The sequence below is a fragment of the Elephas maximus genome, chromosome 2 (genome assembly GCF_024166365.1).
Source record: "Elephas maximus indicus isolate mEleMax1 chromosome 2, mEleMax1 primary haplotype, whole genome shotgun sequence".
In the NCBI taxonomy this organism is placed as follows: Eukaryota; Metazoa; Chordata; class Mammalia; order Proboscidea; family Elephantidae; genus Elephas; species Elephas maximus.
In genome coordinates, this window is record NC_064820.1 from 190235912 (window position 1) to 190258151 (window position 22240).

At 49.5% G+C, this 22240-nt stretch overlaps 1 protein-coding gene across 1 annotated transcript in view; it reads left to right on the forward strand.

Moving 5' to 3' along the window:
- The first annotated feature begins 958 nt into the window (after nucleotides 1-958).
- FGF18 (fibroblast growth factor 18) overlaps nucleotides 959-22240 on the forward strand; it is a 42726-nt gene continuing 21444 nt past the window's right edge. The window contains exons 1-2 of the mRNA XM_049858900.1: nucleotides 959-1068; nucleotides 1238-1274. Of these exons, the coding sequence (XP_049714857.1) occupies nucleotides 1037-1068; nucleotides 1238-1274 (69 nt within the window). The 5' untranslated portion in view covers nucleotides 959-1036. The remainder of the gene's footprint in view (nucleotides 1069-1237; nucleotides 1275-22240) is intronic.

Below are 22240 nucleotides of genomic sequence, written 5' to 3' on the forward strand. Positions count from 1 at the left end.
CCTACTCCAGCGCTGGTGGGTGTAAATGAGTGTGAGCAGCGACTGTGGGCGAGGGAGGTCGTTCCGCACCTAACTGCGTTCTTGGGACCCCGCAGCCTGCTTAATTCCGGCAGCGTTTGCGCCGTGGCGCGGATCACTGCGCCCAGGCGCAGCGTTTCGACGGCTTCCAGCGCTCACCAGCTCCAGCTTCGCAGGCTCTGCCCTTCGGAGCTGCAGGTCCCATCGCAGAGAGTCTGAGCGCCTCCCCTACACCCCGGAGCCGCCAGGAGAAGGAGGAGGCAGTGGAGAGGCCGCGGCAGGCAGACAAGCAGGCAGGGCTGTCTTTGATGTGGGCGCGGCGCACCCAAGCGAGCTGAGCGCCCGTCCGGCCGCGCCCCGAGGGGGGAGCCCCCGGGCCCCGCATCCTCATTGTGCCTGCTCGGGCCCGGACCCGCCCCCGGCCCCCCGCCCCCTCGCCGCCCGCGCGTAGAAAACGCCCCGGCCGCCGCCTGTGGTGGGAGGCGGCGATGCGCACGGCCGGAGAGACACGGAGGAGGAGACATGAGCCGGCGGGCGCCCAGACGGAGCGGCCGTGACGCGTTCGTGCTGCAGCCGCGCGCCCCGGCCTCGCAGCACTGACCCCTGGCCCCGCGCAGCCCAGCGCGCGGGCCGGAGAGCGCGCCCCAGCTGCCAGCCCCGCGGCGAATGCCGCTCTCAGAGTGAGCTGGGCAGCCAGCAACCCGCGGACGCCCGGACGGCCGGCACTGAGCAAACGTCTCCGCACCGGCAAGTACCTCCTGCACAGCAGCGGCCGCTCCGCAGCCCCCGCGCCAGGCCGGAGGGCGCAGCGCTCGGAAGGAGCCGCGCGGGGCGCTGATGCCGCAGGGCGCGCGGCGGAGCGCCCCGGAGCAGCAGAGTCTGCAGCAGCAGCCGGCAAGGAGGGAGCAGCAGCAGCGGCGGCGGCGGCGGCGACGGCGGCGGAGGCGCCCGGTCCCGGCCGCGCGGAGCGGACATGTGCAAGCTGGGCTAGGAGCCGCCGCCTCCCTCCCGCCCAGCGATGTATTCAGCGCCCGCCGCCTGCACTTGCCTGTAAGCGCCCGCGCGCGGGCTGTTCGCCCTTGCCTGGCGGTCGGTCTCTGTGCCTGTGACTCTGTCTGCCCGCCCGTCTGTTCGTCTGACTTTCCGACTGCGTGTCTGTCCGCGCGTTTCCCCTCCCCCGTCAGGCCCCACTGACCGCCTCTTCATCTCTCTCCCGCAGGTGTTTACACTTCCTGCTGCTGTGCTTCCAGGTACAGGTACGTGGGGTCCTCACTCTGATCTCCTCTCGCCCCTGCCTCGAGGTAGATGCTGACCCCCCTCCCCCGAGCCGCGCCCCCTCCCTGTGCCCCACCCTCCTGGGCGCAGAGCCCAGTGCACCTGTTCCCAGGGCGCTGGAGGGCGGCTCCGCGCGCGCTCTGCGCCGGGTGGGGACCGGTCAAGGCCAAGGGGCTGTGCTGGGAGCATAGACCGGCGCGGGCTTTCGCTGCCCCTTTCGGCCTCGCCTGAGAGGAGATCTCCCAGAGCCGGCGGGCTCAGTGATAGCAATGTGCCCGAGTCCAAGACCCCTGCCAGCAGCCGGCAAGGAGTTGGAACCTAGGGCTTTTCACTGCCAAACCAAACCAAACCCGTTGCCGTTGAGTCTATTCGGACTCATAGCGACCCTGTAGGATATAGTAGAACTACCGCATAGGGTTTCCAAGGCAGTGTGTCTTTACAGAAGCAGACTGCTACATCTTTCTCCCACGGAGGGACTGGTGGGTTTGAACCGCCGACCTTTAGGTTAACAGCCGAGCGCTTAACCACTGCGCCCCCAGGGCTCCTTTTTCTTTGCCAGCGGTCCCTTAATATCGCTGCTCGCTCTTCCAAACAAAAAAGCACCTTTCAGCGGAGTAGATTTCGAGTCCAGAGAGAAAGGTTCGGTTGTAAATTCGAGCGCTTAACCACTGCGCCACCAAGGCTCCTTTTTCTCTGCCAGCCGTCCGTTAATATCGCTGCTCGCTCTTCCAAACAAAAAAGCTCCTTTCAGCGGAGTGGATTTCGAGTCCAGAGAGAAAGCTTCAGTTGTAAATTACTCTGTGGTTTCAAAGGCGTTTGCAGCATTTCGCGAGGCGGGGTCGGGGGAGCGACGGCTGGGCGCGGGACTAGGGGCGACGCGGGGCGAGAGGGGCACAGCAGGGCGTCCGGACCAAGGGGCAGTTGCCCTCGCGGTCGCTTGGGGCCCGGCCGCCCTGCGCGCGCCCTCGCCCAAGGTGGTGCAGCCCTCAGCTGGTTCCCCGCCTCGCTCCCCGCTCGTTCGATCGCTCTCCGTGAATCAGAAGAGAGCTTGGCGCTCAGCCTGGAAAGCACTTGCTAAAATCTGATCTGTTACTTCAGCAGCTTTCAGACTCGGGAAGGTCTTGGCACGCAGACAGTTGGAAAGCTCTGACTTCCAAAGCCGTGGAAATGAAGGAAAAAGGAGGGGAGGAGGAGGGAGAGAGAAGAGGGAGCCGACTTCAGCCCCGATTAGAACCAGACCAAGGCTGCCTCAGCACCGGTGGGGCGGGAGAGCGGTGGTGGGCAAAGGGAATAGGAAGCCCCAGCTGCCCAAACCCGGGCTCACCTAGAGCTGCACGGGAGGGACTCTTGGAGGAGCTGGACTCGGGCCAAAAGAGGATTATCTGTCCCTTCCTTCACTTGGTTGAAGGCAGGTGTCCTCACCAGGTTAGGAGGGGGGATGCTTAGGCCTTTGCCTTCTGGGTTCTGGGGATGCCCAGAGAGAGCCTTGAGCATGGAAAGATGGTGGTTCTCCCAGTTTTCCGCCCCCCAGGAGTGTCGCTATGAGTTGGAATAGACTCCACGGCACTGGGTTTGGTTTTTTTTTGGTTTAGGAGTGTTATGTGTGTTGAGTACTGTTGAGACTCTGCAGATTCTTGCAGCGTTTGGTGGTGTTGATGGTGGGCGCTCTGCTTCTCTCCCTTCCCCATCCTCTAAGAGGATTGCTACCATCATGATGGACATCGAGCTGGGGGCAGTCAGCGTGGCTGGGCGATGGAAGGATGGATGGCTAGATGCATGGACAGACTGATGGGTTCTTTCCTCCTGTCAGGCAGGCTGGGGTCCCCAGTGGCTACTTGAATCAATACAACTGGAGTCAGTAACTTAAGACTGGCTGTTTGCCAAAGCAGATGTGACCCTGTGTGGTGACGGGGTGGGGGCGGTGAAGGGCTGGTATCAGTGAGACCAGTGCCAAGCAGAGATCAGGCCCCACCGTCACTCCAGGGTGTTCAGAGTGTCTACTTTGTCACCTGGGAGAGAGCTCTTTTCCAGAGTGCTGAGCCTGAGGTTGGGGGACAGGGGTGTGGGGGTGGGTGATGAGATGGGGATAGAGATGGAGAGGAGGCAGGTGGACCTTGCTGCCTGAGCCCCTTGATGCCTGCTGCCCCCTGGTTTTCTTTGAAGTGGGGTCCAGGAAGGGTTGCTGTGTGGTCTTTGTGTTCTCCTTGGAAGCCCAGACTCTTCATCCCATCTTCACCTCCAGTATAGAGCACCTCTTGGAAAAGAGCTGGTTGGTCCTCCTGGGTCAGGCCAGGAAGCAGCCGCCAAGCAGATGCGGGTATGGCAGCCTCCTCACCAGCCCCCTACCTTCCCCCTACTTTGACTTTTCCCTTTGTTTGCCCCTGTGTCCTCTCCAGCCTTTCCCCATCCAAACTGTTGATGTTTTAAGCTCATAACTCCATCCTAGAGTATCTAAGAATAGGATTATGGTGGGGGAGGGGAGTCCCTGAAACATTGCATGCAAAGTGGTGCTTAAGTGTGCTGGTGTCTGGGAGAGGGTCCTCAGTTCCCTGCAGATTTTCAGAAGCATTCATGATCCCTAAACGATAAAGAAACCTAACCTAGGGGGTATCAGGCAAGGCTGGCAAGCTCATGTTCCCATTTGCGCCCCAGGGACAAAGGTGGGTGAGCATTTGTGGTAGAGATGAGAGGTGGGACCCAAGTGTTAGTTGCTGGGGTCTAAAGCTTGCTCACTGCTAAGGTCTCATTGGGCAGATGCCAGGGGAGCAGCTACTTCGGGACAGGGATGGTTAAAGGGTGATGATGAGAGGGGCCAAGGGAGACCTCTGTCAATGAGGGAAGAGTTCCGGACTTTGCAATCCGGTGAACCTGGGCTTGAACCTCAGCTTCATCTTTTCTATCTGTGGACCCCCTGGGAGTCTGAGTTTCATCATTTGTGAAACAGGTGACTGTGAGGCAAAAGAGATATATATGGTAGGGATGCAAGAAGTTTTGCAAATTCTCATCTGCTGGGAAGACACACAGATCTGCTGGGAAATGGATACACCTATGCCCTTGCCTTTCCCATCTGTACGTTTTGGGGACTGGTCCAGTCTTAGCAACAGGGTCTCTGGGTTCCGCCCCCTCCCCATCAGCCACCAGAACTAGAATGCCCCCCTCCTCCTCTGCCGTAGCCACGTTTTTGTTTCCGTGAGCACATTCAATGCCAGACACTGCCCTGTTCCTCCTCCCATGGGGTGAGTCCCACCCTTTGCCGCCGGCCACCCCAGGAAGCGGGAAGCTGGGAATTTAATAAAATCCCTTCTCCACAAGCCTCGGGACACCGTGGATAGCTCAAATTGGAAGAATTTAAAAAATTTCCGTGGGGAGCAGGCGGCGTGACCAGTAAATTGCTTTTCTGCACTTGGCTGAGCTCTGACAATGACACCGGGCTGAGCCTTTCACACAGCTCGACCGACACCTGCCTGACATTGTTCCTGCCGCCAGGCTCGGCTAGGTCCGGGCCTTCCCCAGACAGGGCAGGAATGAGGTGGGCCGGGGCTGGGGGCTTCCGCTGGCCCCTTGTCCCTCCCGCAGCGCCGCTTCCTCTCTCACCACAAATGTGTCCAAGTTTGTGAGTTTCCTTCCATGCCCCCTCTCAGCCTCCTCAGTGAGGTGCAGACCGTTTCTTCCAGTCTGCTAGGATGGGAAACTCTGAGACATGTTTTTTGGGACATGGGAAAGATGGGAAGCTGTCCTATTGGGTGTCATTGGTGTTAGCTACTATTGAGCTGGCCCCTGGCTCATGAGGACACCACTGGCAATGGAATTGGACCATAGTGATCCGTGGGGTTTTCACTGGCTGATTTTCAGAAGTAGATTGCTAGACCTTTGTTTCTAGTCTGTCTTTGTCTGGAAGCTCCGCTGAAACCTGTTCAGCGTCATAGCAGCATGCAAGCCTCTGCTGATGGACTGGTGATGGCCAGGAAGCAAACCCGTGTCTCAGGTATGGAAGGCGAGAGAATTCTACCACTGAACCAACGCTGCCCTGTGCCCTATTGGAAAGCATTTTTAATTTCTTAAAGCAACAGTGTCACACATCTATCCATTCAGTCAGGTATTCATTCCACAAATACTTGCTGTGGGAACAAGACCTAGCCAGTCTTGGCCTCAAGGAGCACCCAGCCTAGAGGGGGAGAGTGAGCGCCAGGTGAACAGGAGTGTAGTTGAATCACATCTGTATTCTCCGAGTGCTGTGAAGTACAGGGTGGCAGGGAAGAGGAGGAAACCAGGGCTTGGGAGAATGACTTGCCTAAGGTAAAAGAGAAGGTGCTACTTTTAAGACTTTTAAAGCTTTTTTGATTTTATTTTTAACATCAGGAAGCTTGTTCCATTCTTCCATCCTACAAAGGAGACTGAGGTGGGCAGGGGTAATAGTCCTACTTCATAGGAATTGGGCTGAGGCAGAGATGGGGAAGGGACTTGTTCAAGGACTCTGGATTCAAAATTTTGGATTTTTTCCACTGCACCCAGCTGACTTTTTCAGAAAGAATATATTGAGTGAGGAAACTGAGTCCCAAGAGGCCTGCTTAAGGTAGGCAGTGAGAGAGATCCTGTCTGGACTCTGGTGATGCGGTGGGGGGCGCGTGGTGGTGGTCAGAGCCCAGGGAGGCGTCTCGAGTTGAGAGCATCCAACTGGAATCTGCAGGCCCTGATGGCTCCGGTGGGCTAATCCGAAAGGGTCCCAGAGCTGGAGGTGTGTGTTTTTTTGGGAGGGTGAGGCTCTGGGGATTCAATCCCCTTTCCCAGTATGGAGAGGGAAGGGGCACCCTGCCAGCATTCCTGTAGCCCAGGAGTTTCGCTTGCTCTGAGATGAGGAGGTGGATTTTTAAAGTTTCTAGTGGTTACCACCGCCAGTGTCAGCCTTCTTGGGGCAACGTGTCAGGGGAACAGGCACGGCCTTCACCCTGCCCTGAGTCTCTCTGGTGGTACATTGGACCCCAGAGAGAGACTGGAGGGGAACAGGAAGGAGATTGCCTGTCGTCAGCAGGACCTCTTGGTTCTAACTAGTCCTCTAGCAGGAAAAGTGGGAGTGTGGAAGGTCAGGGTACAGGCACATCAGACTAACAACAACAGGGCACTTGCAGCAGCCACCAGGCACTGAGGGCTCACTAGATGTGATGGGTGCTTTCATGCATTATCTGGGCTAAGCCTTACAACCAGCCTGGAGCACGGGATTATTTTCCCCATTCTACGCATGAAGCAACTGAGGCTTAGAGGCGTGGAATAACCTGTCTTTGGCTGCACAGCAAGAGTGAGGCAGAGCTGGCATTGAACTCTGGGGCTGCCCAGCTCTAGGACTCAGGTTTGTTAAAAGGCAGCGGATAGGCACTGGAGTCTGACAGCCTGACTTCAATTTGTCCTTTTATGTCTTTGCTGTGTGACCTTGGGCCAGTTGTTTACCCTCCAAGGGCCTCAGCTTCTGCAAGTGTAAAATGGAAAACAGCCCTTGGTTCCTACACTTACTCGGCAGGTGGAAGTGCAAAACCGAGTGCCAGGCACAGAGTGAGCACTAACTTTGTCACTAGGTGCTGTTGAGTCGATTCTGACGCATAGAGACCCCATGTGACAGAGTAGAACTGCCCCATAGGATTTTCTAGGCTGTAATCTTTACAGAAGCAGCTGCTGGGTGGATTCCAACCACCAGCCTTTCGATTAGCAGCAAGTGCATACCGTGTGCCACCAGAGCTCCTTTGAGTGCTAACGAGAGGGCAGCTATTGCTGTAACTATTATCGTATCTTTATTCCTTGTCTCAGGCTTGGAGTCCTTTTGCCCCTGGGGCCTCAGGCGTGGAAGACCTTTGTGGGCTGGCTCTCTCCAGCCCCATCTTCTCCCTCGCTCTGCACTCTAGCCCCAGCTTCACTAACACTGCAGACCATTGAACTTCCAGGCTCTTTGCCGTCTGCTCGGTGAGTTCTCGTCTGTGTTGTGAGACCTAGCTTGCTGGGGGAGATTTTCCTTGACCCCAACCCCTTTTGGCACAGTAGTTAAACGTTCGGCTGCTAACAAAAAAGCCGACAGTTTGAATCCACCAGCTGTTCTTTGGAAACGCTATGGGGCAGTTCTGCCCTGTCCTATAGGGTCGCTATGAGTTGGAATCAACTCGATAGCAATGGGTTTGGTTTTTTAATTTCATCCCCTTTTCTAGTAAGTTTCTGTTCCCGGGGCACTGCCACCCACTTTGTCATGTGGGGAGTAGGTTTTGACTGTTTCCCTTATGGGGGCAACAGTTCGTCTGATGAGTCTGTTTGCTGCATATTTTTGTTGGGTTGGGTCTGCCCCCCTCACATGGACCTGTGGCAGAGCATTGAGGGGAGGGGCAGTGCCAGAGGCCTGGCGGTGAGACCAGAGCTGGGGAGACGCATCCAGCCTTCAGAGGCCTTTGGCCTGCTGTCGGCGGAGCGTGGGGATCTGGGCCTGAGTATGGGATTTGTTCTGGAACATCAGCCGGTAAGTGGCTCCCTTGAGCTTTAGTCAGGCTTGCTGGTAGGGCTGGTAGAGGTTTGGGTTTTGTTTGCTTAGACATACAAGTGGCATAAGGACTCCAGTCATTGTCAAGTCAGTTCCCACTCATAGTGACCCCATGTGTGTTCTGCACCATATAGGGCTTTCAATGGCTGTGTTTTCAGAAGTAGATCACCAGGCCTTTCTTTCAAGGCACATTTGGGTGGACTTGAAGCTCCAACCTTTTGGTTAGCAGCTGAGCACATTAACTGTTTGCAACACCCAGTAGCTCCCATAAGCACCTGGGCCCAGTTAAAATATTGCTTTGCCAAGGGTGGGGCCAAGAACAAGCCATCTGTGGGAAGCAGAGAAGAAAGGTTCCAGGATCCATGGGCTCTGGTCCTGGCTTTGTCATTGACTCATTGTGTCACTTGCCTCTGTGCCTTGGTTTACCCACCTGGGTATCAGTGAGCTGAGCTAGGTGGCTTCCGTGGTCCTTAAGTACATGATCATTGACATAAGAGAGACCTAGGTTTGAGACTGGCTGTGCTGCTTACCAGATGTTGAGCAAATTCTTTAACCTTTAACCCTCTGTGCCTCGGTTTTCCTCATCTGTAAAATGGGGACATGAGAAGTACCTACCCCCTAAGAGTTATTGTGAGAACTAAGTGGGACAGCATAGTAAAGTACCTAGCACAGTGGCTGACATGCAGTAAATAACTGAGTGATAGTAATTGCTCAGTAACTTACATGTGTATGTGTGTGTTAGGTATGTAGCATGCTGCAGAGCCTGGAGAAGCTGGGAAGGAGGTGCTCCTTGGATCATCTGGGAGCACAGGCTTTGGATTTAGGTCTGGGTTCAATTCTGATCCCACTGCATATAGGCTGTGTGGCTTTGGGCAAGGTCCTTAACCTCCCTGCGTCTCTGTTTCCTCATCATGTGTGAGATAGGGTTAATTATACCACTCTTCAGGCCGTTGGCTCCTACTCATGGCGACCTTATGTATAACTGAGTGATTATTATTATTATTTTTTTAATAACATTTTATTGTGTTTTTGGTGAAGGTTTACACAGCAGGTCAGGTTCCCATTCAACAATTTCTGCACAAGTTGTTCAGTGACATGGGTTACGTTCTTCGCAATGGGTGGGCATTCTCATCATTTCTGCTCTGGTTGTTCTGTTTGATCATTGGTATGTTTGAGTCCATTGTTTCAACTATTATGTAGTGCCTTTTACCCTAGGGGGCTAATGGCCAGCACTATAGGGGACAGTGCTCTGTGGAGATCCATAGGGTTTTCATTGGCTAATTTTTAGAAGTAGTTTTCCAGGCCTATCTTCTTAGTCTGTTTTAGTCTGGAAGCTCTGCTGAAACCTGTCCTCCATGGGTGACCCTGTTGGTATTTGAAATACTGGTGGTGTAGCTTCTAGCATCATGGCAATATGCAAACCACCACAGCACAACAAACTGACAGACAGGTGGTGGAGGTATGTAGTAGGCCTCAGTACTGGTCCTGTTCCTTATTAGCAATCAGTAGACACCTGCTGCGTACATGGCCCTGGACAGGTTTTTTTTTTCTCACAGTTCATTTTTTTTTCTTCTAAATTTTACTTATATCGTTGCTGTTGTTGAAAACGGATACAGCAAAATATACGCCAATTCAACAGTTTCTATATGTACAATTTAGTGACATCGATTACGATTTTTCTAGTTGTGTAACCATTCTCACCTTCCTTTTCTGAGTTCTTGCTCCCCCATTAACATAAACTCAGTTCCCCCCCAAGGTTCCTATCTAATCTTTTGAGTTGCTATTGTCAATTTGATCCCGTGTAGGTAGTTCTTAAAAGGACAAAATGCTCAAGGCAGACCTTTTTACTAATTAAGCTACACTATTGTTTGGTTTTAAGAAGACATCAGGAGATATTTTTGGTTTAAGGTATAAAGATTATCTTAGAGAAATAGTTTCAGGAGTTCATCTACCTTCCATGGCTCCAGAAAGTCTACAGTCTATGAGAATTTGAAATTCTGTTCTGCATTTATCCCTTTTTGATCAGGATTCTTCTATGGAATCTTTGATCGAAATATTCAGTAATAGTAGCCGGGGACTATCCAGTTCTTCTGATCTCACGGCAAAGAAGAGAGTTGTTCATGGAGGCAGTTATCCACACATCACATATCCTCCTCCTATGCCTGACTGTCCTTCCCCTGTTGCTCTGGGTGAATAGAGACCAATTGTTGTTCCTTGGATGGCCAGTTGCAAGCTTTCAAGACCCCAGGCACTGTGCAACAAGCCAGGAGGTAGAACAGAACTACCAAACACATTATTGGGCTCGTTAACTGGGTTGTCCCCATAAAACTGTGACCCTAAACCTCCAAACCAAGGAATCAAATCTTATTTGGTTGTACATAGCAGCCTCAGCAGCTACTCTTTTGTTGTTGTTGTTGTTTAAATGTATCTATCATACGACTTTTCCCAATTCAACTTTTTACAGGTGTACAACTTATTGACAGCAATTGTAACAATCGACTGTGCAACCCTACCCTTAATCAATGTGATTTTTCCTTCACCATTAACCCCCCTTTTTCTCCTTCCTCCTGCCCCTGGTAACCACTAAGAAACTTTGGTCTGTATACACTTGCCTTTTCTTGTCTTTTTATATAAGTGAGTTCATGCAATGTCTTTCCTTTTGTGAATGGCTTGTTTTGCTCAGCATAATGTGTTCGAGCTCCATCCATACTGTAGCACATTTCTCCATCTGGCCGAGTAGTATTCCATTGTATGTATCACATTTTGTTTATCTATTCATCTGTTGATGGGCATTTGGGTTGTTTTCTCCTTTTGGCTATTGTGAATAGTGCTGCAATGAACACTGGTGTACACAGGGCTGGATTAAGGCATGTGAGGGCCCTAAACACTGATAATCTGTGGTGCCATTTCCTCTGTTTACTTATGCATTCGAACAGGAGATGTGAATTATATACATACTTGTGTGTATATGTGTGTATGTGTGTGTGTCTTAGCTACCACGATGTAACTTCTTTTCAAATGCGACCATAGGATTAGTGATTGAACACAAAAGTGACCTATACCATTTTAGTAGAATGAGATGAACTGGATTGTAAAATTTTTAGTGAATGCAGGGTACTAAGATTTTTATTATACACCGCATTTTCTACAAAAAGAATATTTCTCATATTCTACAACAAAGATGAGTGAATGAACTTAGATTGTTGAAACAATCAATGTAAAATTCTGTTGACCTCCCACAATGAAAAGTTGACTTTCACCAATTTTGCTGTAAACGACTCATACTTCAGTTTTATTGATGCTGTTTCATAATGAATGGTATAATTATAAATGAACAAATGAAAAGATGTCATAAAATAAAATTCAGTGATCAGAAAACAAGTATTACAACAAATTACCATATTTTATTTTTAGATAGATATATCATTTCTAACATATTATAATTAAAAACATTTCTTTCTCTTTGCTCTTACAAATGCTTCAATGATTTCATCACAATTAAGCTGCCAAACAATATCTACTTCCATATATAATAAGGATAGTGGATCTTTCTTGAATCGTTGTATGATGCGGGTTTTTAGTCTCTTTAGGGGGGAAAATGAGCATTCTATTGTACAGTTTGTGATCATTACAGTTAGGAATATGCATAAAGCAATATCAACATTGGGAAATATACATTGTATTTTATCTTCTGTTATAGAATCTTACATGCCTACATGAGCAAAACTTGTCTTTCCTGAGTCCATAAACTTAGTTCTCATACAAGGATGAAATTGTCACGCTTCTCTGCAAAGGTTGTATTTGAGTCATTGGGATAAGCCTGCACCAATTTCTTGGATGCCTTCATGCACTCTTCATCAGGTGTATCCACATTAAGATGGAAAATCTGTTTGAAAGAACTTCGTATACTTTTGCCCTTCTTTTCATACAAGATTCAAGTGTGTCGATGATGGTGTAGTACGTGCTTATGCAAAATTGATCTCTGGCACTCAGTGATATTTCTGGAGTACTTCCGTCATTTACTTCTTTCTAATACTTCTTCAACGGTGAACTGCTTCATAATTAGTATTTGGCAGCATTTGTTTTGTTGTGTTTTCAAAATATCCTCTTAAATTATGTAAATACTCTGTTAATGACTGGTGGAGATCTGTGCATGTCTTTAAAGTTACTTCTGAATCTCAGAGGGCTTGATGCGTCTGATGAAACTGCTGCGACATATTATTCCACAGAATCAATGTAAATATTCTAGCTTTTGCATTTTATTGGCGATGTTTTCAGCTTCTCTTTTGGTATCTCCTTTTTGTGTCTGGTCTTCGGCAATATTTTCTAAGGCGTCTAGAATCTGAGTATACAATTCCAGGATTACACTTATTGCTGCAGTATGCACCTCCCAACATGTATTAGAAAGACATTTTAATACTTGATTGTTGCCTAAATATGTTTTAAGAACTTTCCATCGGTGAGTTAAAAGAAAAAAAAAAAAAAAAAACCACTGCTGCCAAGTCGATTCCAACTCATAGCAACCCTATGAGACAGAGTAGAACTGCCCCACACGGTTTCCAAGGAGCACCCTGGTGGGTTCGAACCACCGACCTTTTGGTTAACAGCTGTAGCTCTTAACCACTGTGCCACCAGGGTTTCTATCGGTGAGTAGAGGTGGCAAAAAATGTGCAGAGTAACTGAAGAATAGAAAAAAAATCAGCTGCTTCCAGACAACAATCTACTGCACTACGTCCTACAAGATTGTGAATGCACAGCACATGGTATGAAAATGGCATATTCATTATATTCTAAACTTTTCTGTCGCATGCCTTTATAATGCCCTGACACATTGGCAGCATTGTCATAGGACTGGCCTCTGTGCTTAGGAAAATAAGTTTTGCAAACTTCACAGAAATAGCAAAGTACTTGATTTGCAATTTCTTCACCGGTATTGACTCTTTAAGCTAGTAAACCTGATAAATTGCTTGACAGGCTTTCCATATGTTGGAGATATATATCTTAAAACAACACTTAGCTGATCTGTTTGAGAAAGATCAGGAGTGGAATCTACACACAAACTGAAATACTGAGCTATACTTATTTCACTGAAAATTGTTGATTGAAGTTTATCACTTACTAAGTTTATTAATTCTTCACACATTGTTTTAGACATATACGATGGGTTGCCCTTTACTGTGTTATCATATTTTGTGATGTGACCTGCTAGAAATGGATCAAATCGAGCAACGAGTTCAAGTAACCCCCAAAATTTTCCCTTTTGTGGGGACCTAAACACTTCATTTCTTCCTCAAAAAGATAGCCCGCATTCAGCAATTGTTATAATGACAGCACAACACGTTGCAAAATGGCTTTCCAGCACCGATGTTCTTCAGTAATTTGTGTTTCCAGTTCATGAATTAAACGAAAACCATGTCTTTGGTTTAAATATGACAACATACGATCTCTGTGAAATGAACTGTTTTTATGTTTATCAATCACATTCGAGTTATACCAATCGCTAAATCCACCTGTAGCAAATTGAGAATTAAATTATTTAGGACTGAATAGTTTGCAAGCAAAACAATATACAGAGCTGACTGATGGAGAATACAGTAGCCTGTCCCTCTTACAATTTTCACCATTAGCTTAGTACGCTAGAAATATATTCTGGCTACAGAACCTTGTTTGTTTCCATCCAGAAATTTTCAACACAAATTTCAAATCGTCTGTTGTGATGTTGACAATCACTTGGCCTTCTTTTGATCCAGTAATATACATCATTAGAAGAAATATTATTCTGAAAAGCAGGATCTGTAGTTCTGTTATTTATGGGATCTACAGATGCAACAATTTCAGATTCTAAGATAGTTCTACTTCCTACACCGTTATTTTCTTTACTACAGCAAGGACTGGATGCAGAATTTGGAACAAATTCTGTTATATTTGTATTGCTATTAGTAATTTCAGCACTAGCGGTGCTAGTATAACGATTTGTACCCATTAAACTTGAGTGTTCAACAGAAGTCTCTTCTCATTCATTATGTTTTAAAAAGGAAGTTATTTTTGGAATTGTCTTTAGGGATTCACAAATTCTTTTTATTTTCTGCAAGGTTTTGTTTTTACACTTTACTTAGCTGTTGCCATTTCATTTTACCTGGGTATACAATTATGTCACTTTTTAAATTTGGCTCTACCATACCAAATAAATTTGAATAATTGAAATAAATAAAACTTATGCAACAATAAATTCTTCAGGTCTGAATAGTCAAAAGAAATAGTACTTACAAGGCAGTTGGAAACAATTTCATTCATTTGTTGTACGATGTTTGTTGGTGGGCCCTTCACAAATCTCCAGGAGTGTTTTTTGTCTTGAAATAATACCTAAAAACTTGTGTGCTTACTTTCCATCCTTTGATGCTATGTCTTCACAGCTCTTTGGACTGCTGCTGATACCTGACTGTGGTGAGAGTGATCTCAAAGAGCATGGTACAAATACAAGGGTATGCTCGATCTGATTTTGGTTCGATTTGCACAGGACCAGATAAGTCACATGATTATAGTGCCGCTGGTGCATTCTTATGTGGTAGATGAGGGAGAACTGAATGTGAGGTTATACCATATTCGTCCAAAATGAAAAGGGAAATGTTATTGTATACAAAATTTATAAAATGGTATCAGTTTCATTTAGTGACCTGCCAGTTCTCTTGCACTGTGGCACTCGCTTTTCCTTGTGTCCGTCTGCTTGGCATTTTTTGAGGTCTTTCCCTTGGGCAACTGGTGCCTCTGTTTTGGTGATGCCTAAGCACATGCTTACCTTGCCTATTGGGTAATCCTTTCCTGGGTGTACAAGTCTCTTTTTGAGTCTCTGCTTTCAAGTCTTTCAAGTATATACCTAGGGGTACAATTGTTGGGTCATATGGTAGTTCTATTTTTAATTTTTTGAGGAACCACCACACTGTTTTCCACAATGGCTGTACTGTTTTGCACGTTCCTACCAGCAATGGATAAGGGTTCCAGTTTCCCCACATCCTCGGCAACGTTCATTATTTTTATTTTTTTAATCTTAGCCATCCTGGTGGGAATGAAATGCTACTCTTGGTTTTGATTTACATCTCTCTGATGGCTGATGACCCTGAGCATCTTTTCATGTGTTTTGTGGTTGTTTGAATGTCCTCTCTGGTGAAATGTCTATTCAAGTCCTTTGCCCATTTTATGACTGAGTGGTTTGTCTTTTTGTTGTTAAGTTGTCAAAGTTTTATATGTATTTGGATTATTAGATTCTTATGGTTTCCAAAGATAGTCTCCCAGTTGGTAGCTTGTTTTTTCACTTTTTTGGTAAAGTCTTTTGATGAACAAAAGTTTCTAATTTTTATGAGGTCCCATTTATTTATATTGTCTTTTGCTGTTACTGCTTTTGTTATTACATTAGATAATCCATTGTTGAAAGCTAGGCCTAACAGTGTTTTTAGGCTTTTTCTTCCAAGAATTTTATGGTTTTAGTTTGCACATTTAGGCCCTTAATCCATTCTGAATTTGTTTTTGTGTATGATGTGAGGCATGGATCATGTTTAATTTTTCTGCATGTGAAAATCCTATTTTTCCAGCACTATTTAGAAACCCTGGTGGCATAGTGGTTAAGAGCTACGGCTGCTAACCCAAAGGTTGGCAGTTCAGCTTCACCAGGCGCTCCTTGGAAACTCTATAGAGCAGTTCTACTCTGTCCTATTGGGTCGCTATGAGTCGGAATTGACTCGATGGCAGTGGGTTTGTTTTGTTTTGTTTTTAATTTAATGAAGAGACTCTTCTTTCCGCCTCGAATGGACTTAGCACTCTTGTCAAAAATCAACTGACCATAAATGTGTGGGTTTACTCCTGGGCTCTCAGTTCTGTTCCATTGGTCTGTGTGTCTATTGCTATACCACTTGGACTGGGTTTTGAGGGGGATGAAGAAGACATTTGAGGTGTCAGCTTTTTTGTCAAAGTGCTCCCTCTGAAGGAATGGTGGACACTTTGGGTAGCTTTATTGACCATCCATCCTCTCCACCCCATCTTACCTTCTGCCTGGGAATCCCACAGCACTTTTTGACCGTCCTGTGACCCACTGCATTCTCTGCTGGGTGCACAGAGGGACAAATGGGAGCTCAGGCTCTGGACTCAGTTTGCCTGGGTCCCACCACACCTCAGCCACTTGGTAGCTGTGTGATTGAGCCAATGGCTGGGCCTTCCCATGGCTCTTCTTGAATATGGGCATCGAGACAGAACCTCCCTCTTGGGCTTGCTCTAAGGGTGAATTGTGGTCACCTGGGGAAGCACTTGGACCAGCGCCTGGCTCATTATATCTGTTAAGTAAATGTGGGCTGTAGTTCTGTATTTGACTCTGATATATCTAGAGTCTTGCTTGCTGCCAGCTCATAGGTTCCTGGAAGGCACAGGGGGTCTGACTTGCCCTATGGGCCCTGTGGTATCTGGCACAGAGCCTGGTATGCAAGATGGATGTTGGGTCAGTGAGTGGAGGGGCCAGGTAGTGGATTGAACCCCCCGCAAACTCTCCTTGGTTCCAGGTGCCGGGGCATGGGAGAGGTCAGGACCTGTCCCAGTCCTCGGGGACCTGGCAGAAATCTGAGGGATCTGTGCTGGGGGACAGGGACTCAAGGGTGCAGTGGGTACTCTGATGAAGGGCCCTGAAGCCAAACTCTGGGGGCAGAGGCTCTGGCTAAGGAAGATGCCCAGTCTGAATCTTGAAATAGGAGCAGGCCAGGCAAAGAAGTTATTGTGAGCTCATGCATGTGTGTGTATGTGTGTGTGTTTGGAAAAGGCATTGGAGGTACATGGAACAGCTCCACATGAAATCAGGGAATAGTCTCATGTGCTCAGGGAGCTCTAAGCCAGTTGGGGTGACTGGAGTATTAAGTTTGGGAATGGGGGTGATGGGAAAGGCCAGGCCAAAACAGTGGGCAGAGGTGGGCATTGAATTCTGAAATAAAGGGTTTGTTTATTATCTCATTGGCGTGGATGACCCCACCCCTACCACCAGGGGTTCTGAGGGAGATGGAATTGAAACAGGGATTGGAGGAAAGGGTAATGGGAGGAGAGAGAGTGTGGGTCTTTCAAGGGCTCTGTCCCCTCCCCCAGGCTGGCTCCAGGGTGACTCCCAGCAGTAGCAGTAACAGCGGCTCCCATATTGATGATCTGTATGGAGAAGGCTGATGTATGGGGGGAGGAAGGCTGACCCTAGGTTCCAACCCTCATCCTTCAGCTTTGCAAGGCTTCTTTCAGCTGCCTGGGGTGGCAGCAGCCCCCGCCCCCACCCGTCCTATGCTGATAGCTCAGCCTTACCAATCAATACATTGATAGCCCTGGGAGCTTAATGGACAGGCTAGGGGTGGGGAAGGTGACGTGGCAGCGTCACTGTGTCCTGGCCGAGCAGGGTGTGAGGAGTGTGATGAGAGAGAGAAGTCAGGCTGAGGGGGCTGAGTGGAGCTCAGATTCAAGGTTGAGCCTGGCTTTCCACCCCCTCTTTCTGTCCAGGGGTGCTGGCTGGGGGAAGAAAGGACAAGGGCTTTGAAGCCAGTTGTTCTTGTTGTTGTGTGCCGTCAAGCCCACCTGACTCACAGCGACCCTATAGGACAGACTAGAACTGCTCTTAAGTTTCCTAGGCTGTAATCTTTACAGAAGCGGATCACCAGGTCTTTTCTTCCATGGAGCTGCTGGGTGGGTTCAAACCGTTGACCTTTCAGTTAGCAGCTGAGTGCGTAACCATTGTGCCACTAGGGTTCCAGAGAGAGGTTCAAATCTTGGCTCTGTCTTCTACTTTCTGTACAACTTGGGCAAGTCATCTGGCCTCTTTGTGTCTCTCTTTGTCATCTGTCACCTGCTCAGGTGATGTGAGGAGTAGGATGGTGGGCCCTGGCATCGAGCAACACCCAGTTAGTGGGTGTGCTCTCAAGGGTAGTAACAATCTGCAGGGCATTGTGGCTGGTGGCCAGTCTGGGCCAGAGTCCAGGCCCGCTCTCAAGGGAGGGTCTGGGGAGCTGCATTTGGGGTGGAGAGAGTACCACCTTTTCCAGGGACCACTCCTAGAGTGGGTGCAGGTCTCAGGTTTGGATCCAGAGTTTGGAGCAGCGCTAAAGGCCTTGGCTTGGAGATGCCACTGTTGGTGAGAGGCAGATGGTGGTAGTGGAATGTAGCTGGAAGTCTGTGGATCACTCCTCCTGGGGTTAGGGATACCCTCCCACTCTGGGCAGGCTTCCTAGAGGCAGGGGCACCAATCTTGAGCAGCCATCCTGAAGAGCAGTGACCTGGGTGGGAGGGGGCAGTCTGACCCCATCCTCATCACTTGGGTGGGTGGGGCTAGCTTCAGGCCTTCGGTCCTTTCATGCCACTACCCCTGACCACTCAAGCTTGTGGCCAGAACCAACTGCTCTCCTGAAACAGAGGAAGGGAAATGGGCGAGGGAGACAGAGAGAGGATGGAAGCTGGCAATGGTGAAGTGGCAGAGAGCTTGGGCTCTAGAATGAGGGGTAACTGCATCTGAATCTTGATTTCTTGGCTCGCCAATTCTGTGACTGGGGACAAGTGATTTAAACTCTCTGTCACAGTTTCCTCATCTGTAAAATGGGGTTACTGATCATACCTACTCATAGGGTTGCTCTGGATATTTTGTGGGATAATTTACCTAAAGTCATTCTTAGCACACAAAGGACACTCGATAAGTAAAACCAAAAACAACAAAAAAACCCCAAACCCGTTGCTGTTAAGTCAATTCCAACTCAGCGACCTGATAGGACAGAGTAGAACTGCCCCATAGGGTTTCCAAGGAGTGCCTGGTGGATTTGAACTGCTGACCTTTTGGTTAGCAGCTGTAGCTCTTAACTACTCTTAACTACCAGGTTTCTGCTCAGTAAGTAGCGCTGTTTAAAAAAACAAAACGAGATAAGGAAAAAACAGTAGTGGCTATTATTATTAATATAATCTTTTCCTGAGGTAAATATAAATGATCCCCGTTTTGCAGATGAGAAAGCTGAGGCTTAAAGAAGTCAAAGGAGTTGGTAATCTGGGGCGGAACCAGGTAAGGCATAAAGGCAGCTAGTCACTTCGTTGTTGAATGCTTGTGGGATGTGCATGTTTATGGCGAGTGTGTATGTGGGTCATGTGTAATGTGGCAGATGTCCATGCGAAGTGGTGGTGTGGCTCTGGAAGAAATAGCAAGCCCCCACACAGGCCTTTTAGAGCCATGAGAGGGTCTATGAGGTTGGTGGCTGCTGGATACCTACTGGGAGAGGGGCCCTGGGGAGAACCCTGGCAGCTGGCACTGGGCTGGGGGCTCATCCCAAGCTCTTTTCACTCCGTGGCAGGTTCCCACCAAGGTTCCTGAGAGAGGAGGCTTGGAAGATAGGCAAGGGCTAGATGGTAAGGGGCACTCGGCTGTGATCCTGTGGGTGGTGGGCGGCCAGGGCAGGGTTTTGAATAGGGAGATGGTATCACGTTGTGCATTTAGGGTGTGCTTTCTGAGGGTGCACTTGACGAGGATGAGAGTGGGCAGTCAGCTTTGTCCCACTGAGGACGGTGCCCAGGACCTTGGTAGACCCCGGGGCAGGGGAGATCTGACCCTACTTGCTGCTCCTTGTACGGTTTCTGGTTTGAGGAGCAAATATTCTCCCTAGAACTAAAGTTCTCAGGGCTGGGGAAGGGGCCAGGCGGGGGGTGGTTGGAGTCTTAGGCTGCAGGGGAACCCCATTACAGGCCACCCCGCTGTGAGAAAAGCTGCTTCCACCCTCAAGATAATTCTTATGTGCGAGGTTGAGGGAAAGGCAGAGAGACAAAAGGTGCCTTCCCTTTGCAGAAGGGAGCATTCGTTATGTGCCAGCCCTTCTCGCCTTGAAAGAGTTGCAGCAATTTGATTTTTTTCATGAAGCAACTTTTCAACACCACTTGTTAATCGTGCACCTGGGAGGGAGTTAACTGGGAGAGAGCAGCTCTATCTGGGGAGGCCTCAAAGGGAGGTCTCTTCTCAGGGCAGCAAAGGGGAAGCGACCTGCCACCAGCCAGCATGAATGGAGGGGGGAAGGAATGTTCCTCGAGGTGGCCCCACTTTGTGGGAGGTCTGGAGGCAGACTCTGTGTCCCTGGAGAAGTTGCCTCAGAGGTCAGATCTGTGAAATGGGTTCTCCCTCCATAGGTGGGTGAGGGAATTACAAATATCATATCTAGCCTTTCTTCTGAGATGCCTCTGGTAGACTCAAATTGCCAACCTCAAACAATTAAGTGCTGGACTACTGGCCAAAAGGTTGATGGTTCAAACCCACCCCGAGGTACCTTGAAAGACAGGCCTGGCAATCCGTTTCTGAAAGGTCACAGCCTTGAAAACCCTATGGTGCCGTTCTACTCTGCACACATGGGGCCACCATGAGTTGGAATCGACTCAGCCATATCTAGAGTACTTCTTAGCAGAGTGACTGGGACAGAGAGCAGCTTAGCAATCAATAGCATAAACATCGCGGGTCTTCCCTCTGTTGGGCGCTGTGCTTGTTGGGGTAGTGAAGTGGAGGAGCTGATCTCAGCTTCCAGTTTCCTAGTCTGAGGCAGTCATTTAACAAACGTTTGCTGAGTGCCTTCTCAGGGCAGGACTGGAGGTCCAGGGCTGGACCAGACAAGCTTTCTGCTGTCCAGGAACTCAAGGGACAATACACCATTGCAGTAGAGTATGCTAACCCATCCTGGGGGTAGGGTGGGGCAGGAAAAGCTTCCAGGAAGAGGCACCCGAAAGCAAGTGTCACCCAGGTGGAAGGGGGCAGGGTCCCCGAGGCAGAGGTCTTGCCTGGAAGCCCAGGAGGACCCCTGCCTTGCCAGGAGGACAGACTCTGTGTCAGAGGCCACCCCCTTTACCTCCCCCAGGGTTGGTCTAGCCACACAGCATGGCTTAAACGTTGGAAGCTGGGCAAGATGGATTGTCCCCGCCCACATCCTGGAGAAGGGCCACCTGATAGCCCCTCTGACCCTAGGTCACCCCACTGCCTCTGTCCAGTGGGCAGGGAGAAAATCATTAATGGGAAGCTGGCTTCTGGGCCAGGGCAGCTCCCCTCAGGGGCCTGGGGTTAGGAGATTGGTTTGACCTCTGGTCGATAAGGTCTCCTGTGAGCAGGAGGAGAGGAGAGGGCAGGCAGGGGTGCAGGGAAGTCCTTGGGGGAGGGGAGAGGCCTGGCTGCCTCAGGAAGTCATTCCAGGGAGGTCGAGGGAATGAATGGGGGTCTCCAGGACACACGGCCCCAGGTGTGGGCCTCAGGGACATTGAGGGTCTTTCCTTCCTGTGGGTCCCAGGCTGTGACTGGGCATGGGGGCTGGCTGTGAGGGATCGTGGAAACCGAGAGGATGCCAGTGGCCTATCCTGCTTCACCTGGCTCATAGCAACGGACTGGACTTGTCTGAGCCTCAGTTTCTGCATCTGTCAAATGGAGATGATAAGTGGTGCCATGTTACAGGGTTGTTGGGAGTGTCAGAGCAGTACCAGCGTCTCGAATTGTCATCGGTACCAAGGAGGAGCCCTGGCTCTTGGGGTGTGAGAGTGTGAGCTGCTTGTGTTTGTGAGGCTTTGCCTTGCCAGTTGCTGTGAAGCCAGCGCAGACTCAGGGTAGCCCAAAACTGTGTGCAGAGTAGAACTGTGCTCCGTAGGGTTTTCAGGCTGTGACCTTTCAGAAGTAGATTACCAGGTCTTTCTTCCGAGGCACTTCCGAGTGGGTTCGAACTGCCAACCTTTTGATCAGTAGTCAGGCACGTAACTGCTTGTGCTACCCAGGGACCCTGGGCTTCACTTAGAGCTTAAAGAGGCTCTCGTGTTATATCAGTAGTTACCCCTATTGAGTGCTTACTCTGTGCCAGGCACTGCTCTGAGCACTTTGTATGTTATTTTATATGTTTAGTCTTCATAGCAACCTGTGAGGTAGGTACCGTTGTCATCACCTCATCTTATAGGTGAGGAATCTGAGGGGCAGTGAGGTTAGAAGCTTGCCTGAGTTCCCTTAGCTAGGGAGTGGCACACCCTGGGGTTTGAACCTGGGCCCTGCGCTCCTGATCATGGTAGCATTTCTCAGTGGTGGGGCAGGGGGGCCCAGCAAGGAGGGCGGCAAAGACAGGGCCTGAGGCCCGGGGGCTGCCTGCAGGGGTGGTGTACGGGGTTGGCCACAGACACCTGGGTTTAGCTCTGCCATAGCCCACTCTGTGACCTTGTCATTTAAGCTTCAGATCCTCAGTTTCCTCATCTGTAATATGGGGCGATATGTTTCTCCAAAGATTTACTGTAAAAGTTAAATAATACATCAAACTGAAGTGCCTGTGGGGCCCAGGCTGGGGTGGAAGAATGTGCAGGTCAGTTGGGGGCTGCAGAGACACTAGGTGGGACGTGGGGGCTTAGCAATGAGGAGAATACGACCCTGGTCCTTGGGAGCTTGTGGTTCAGGAA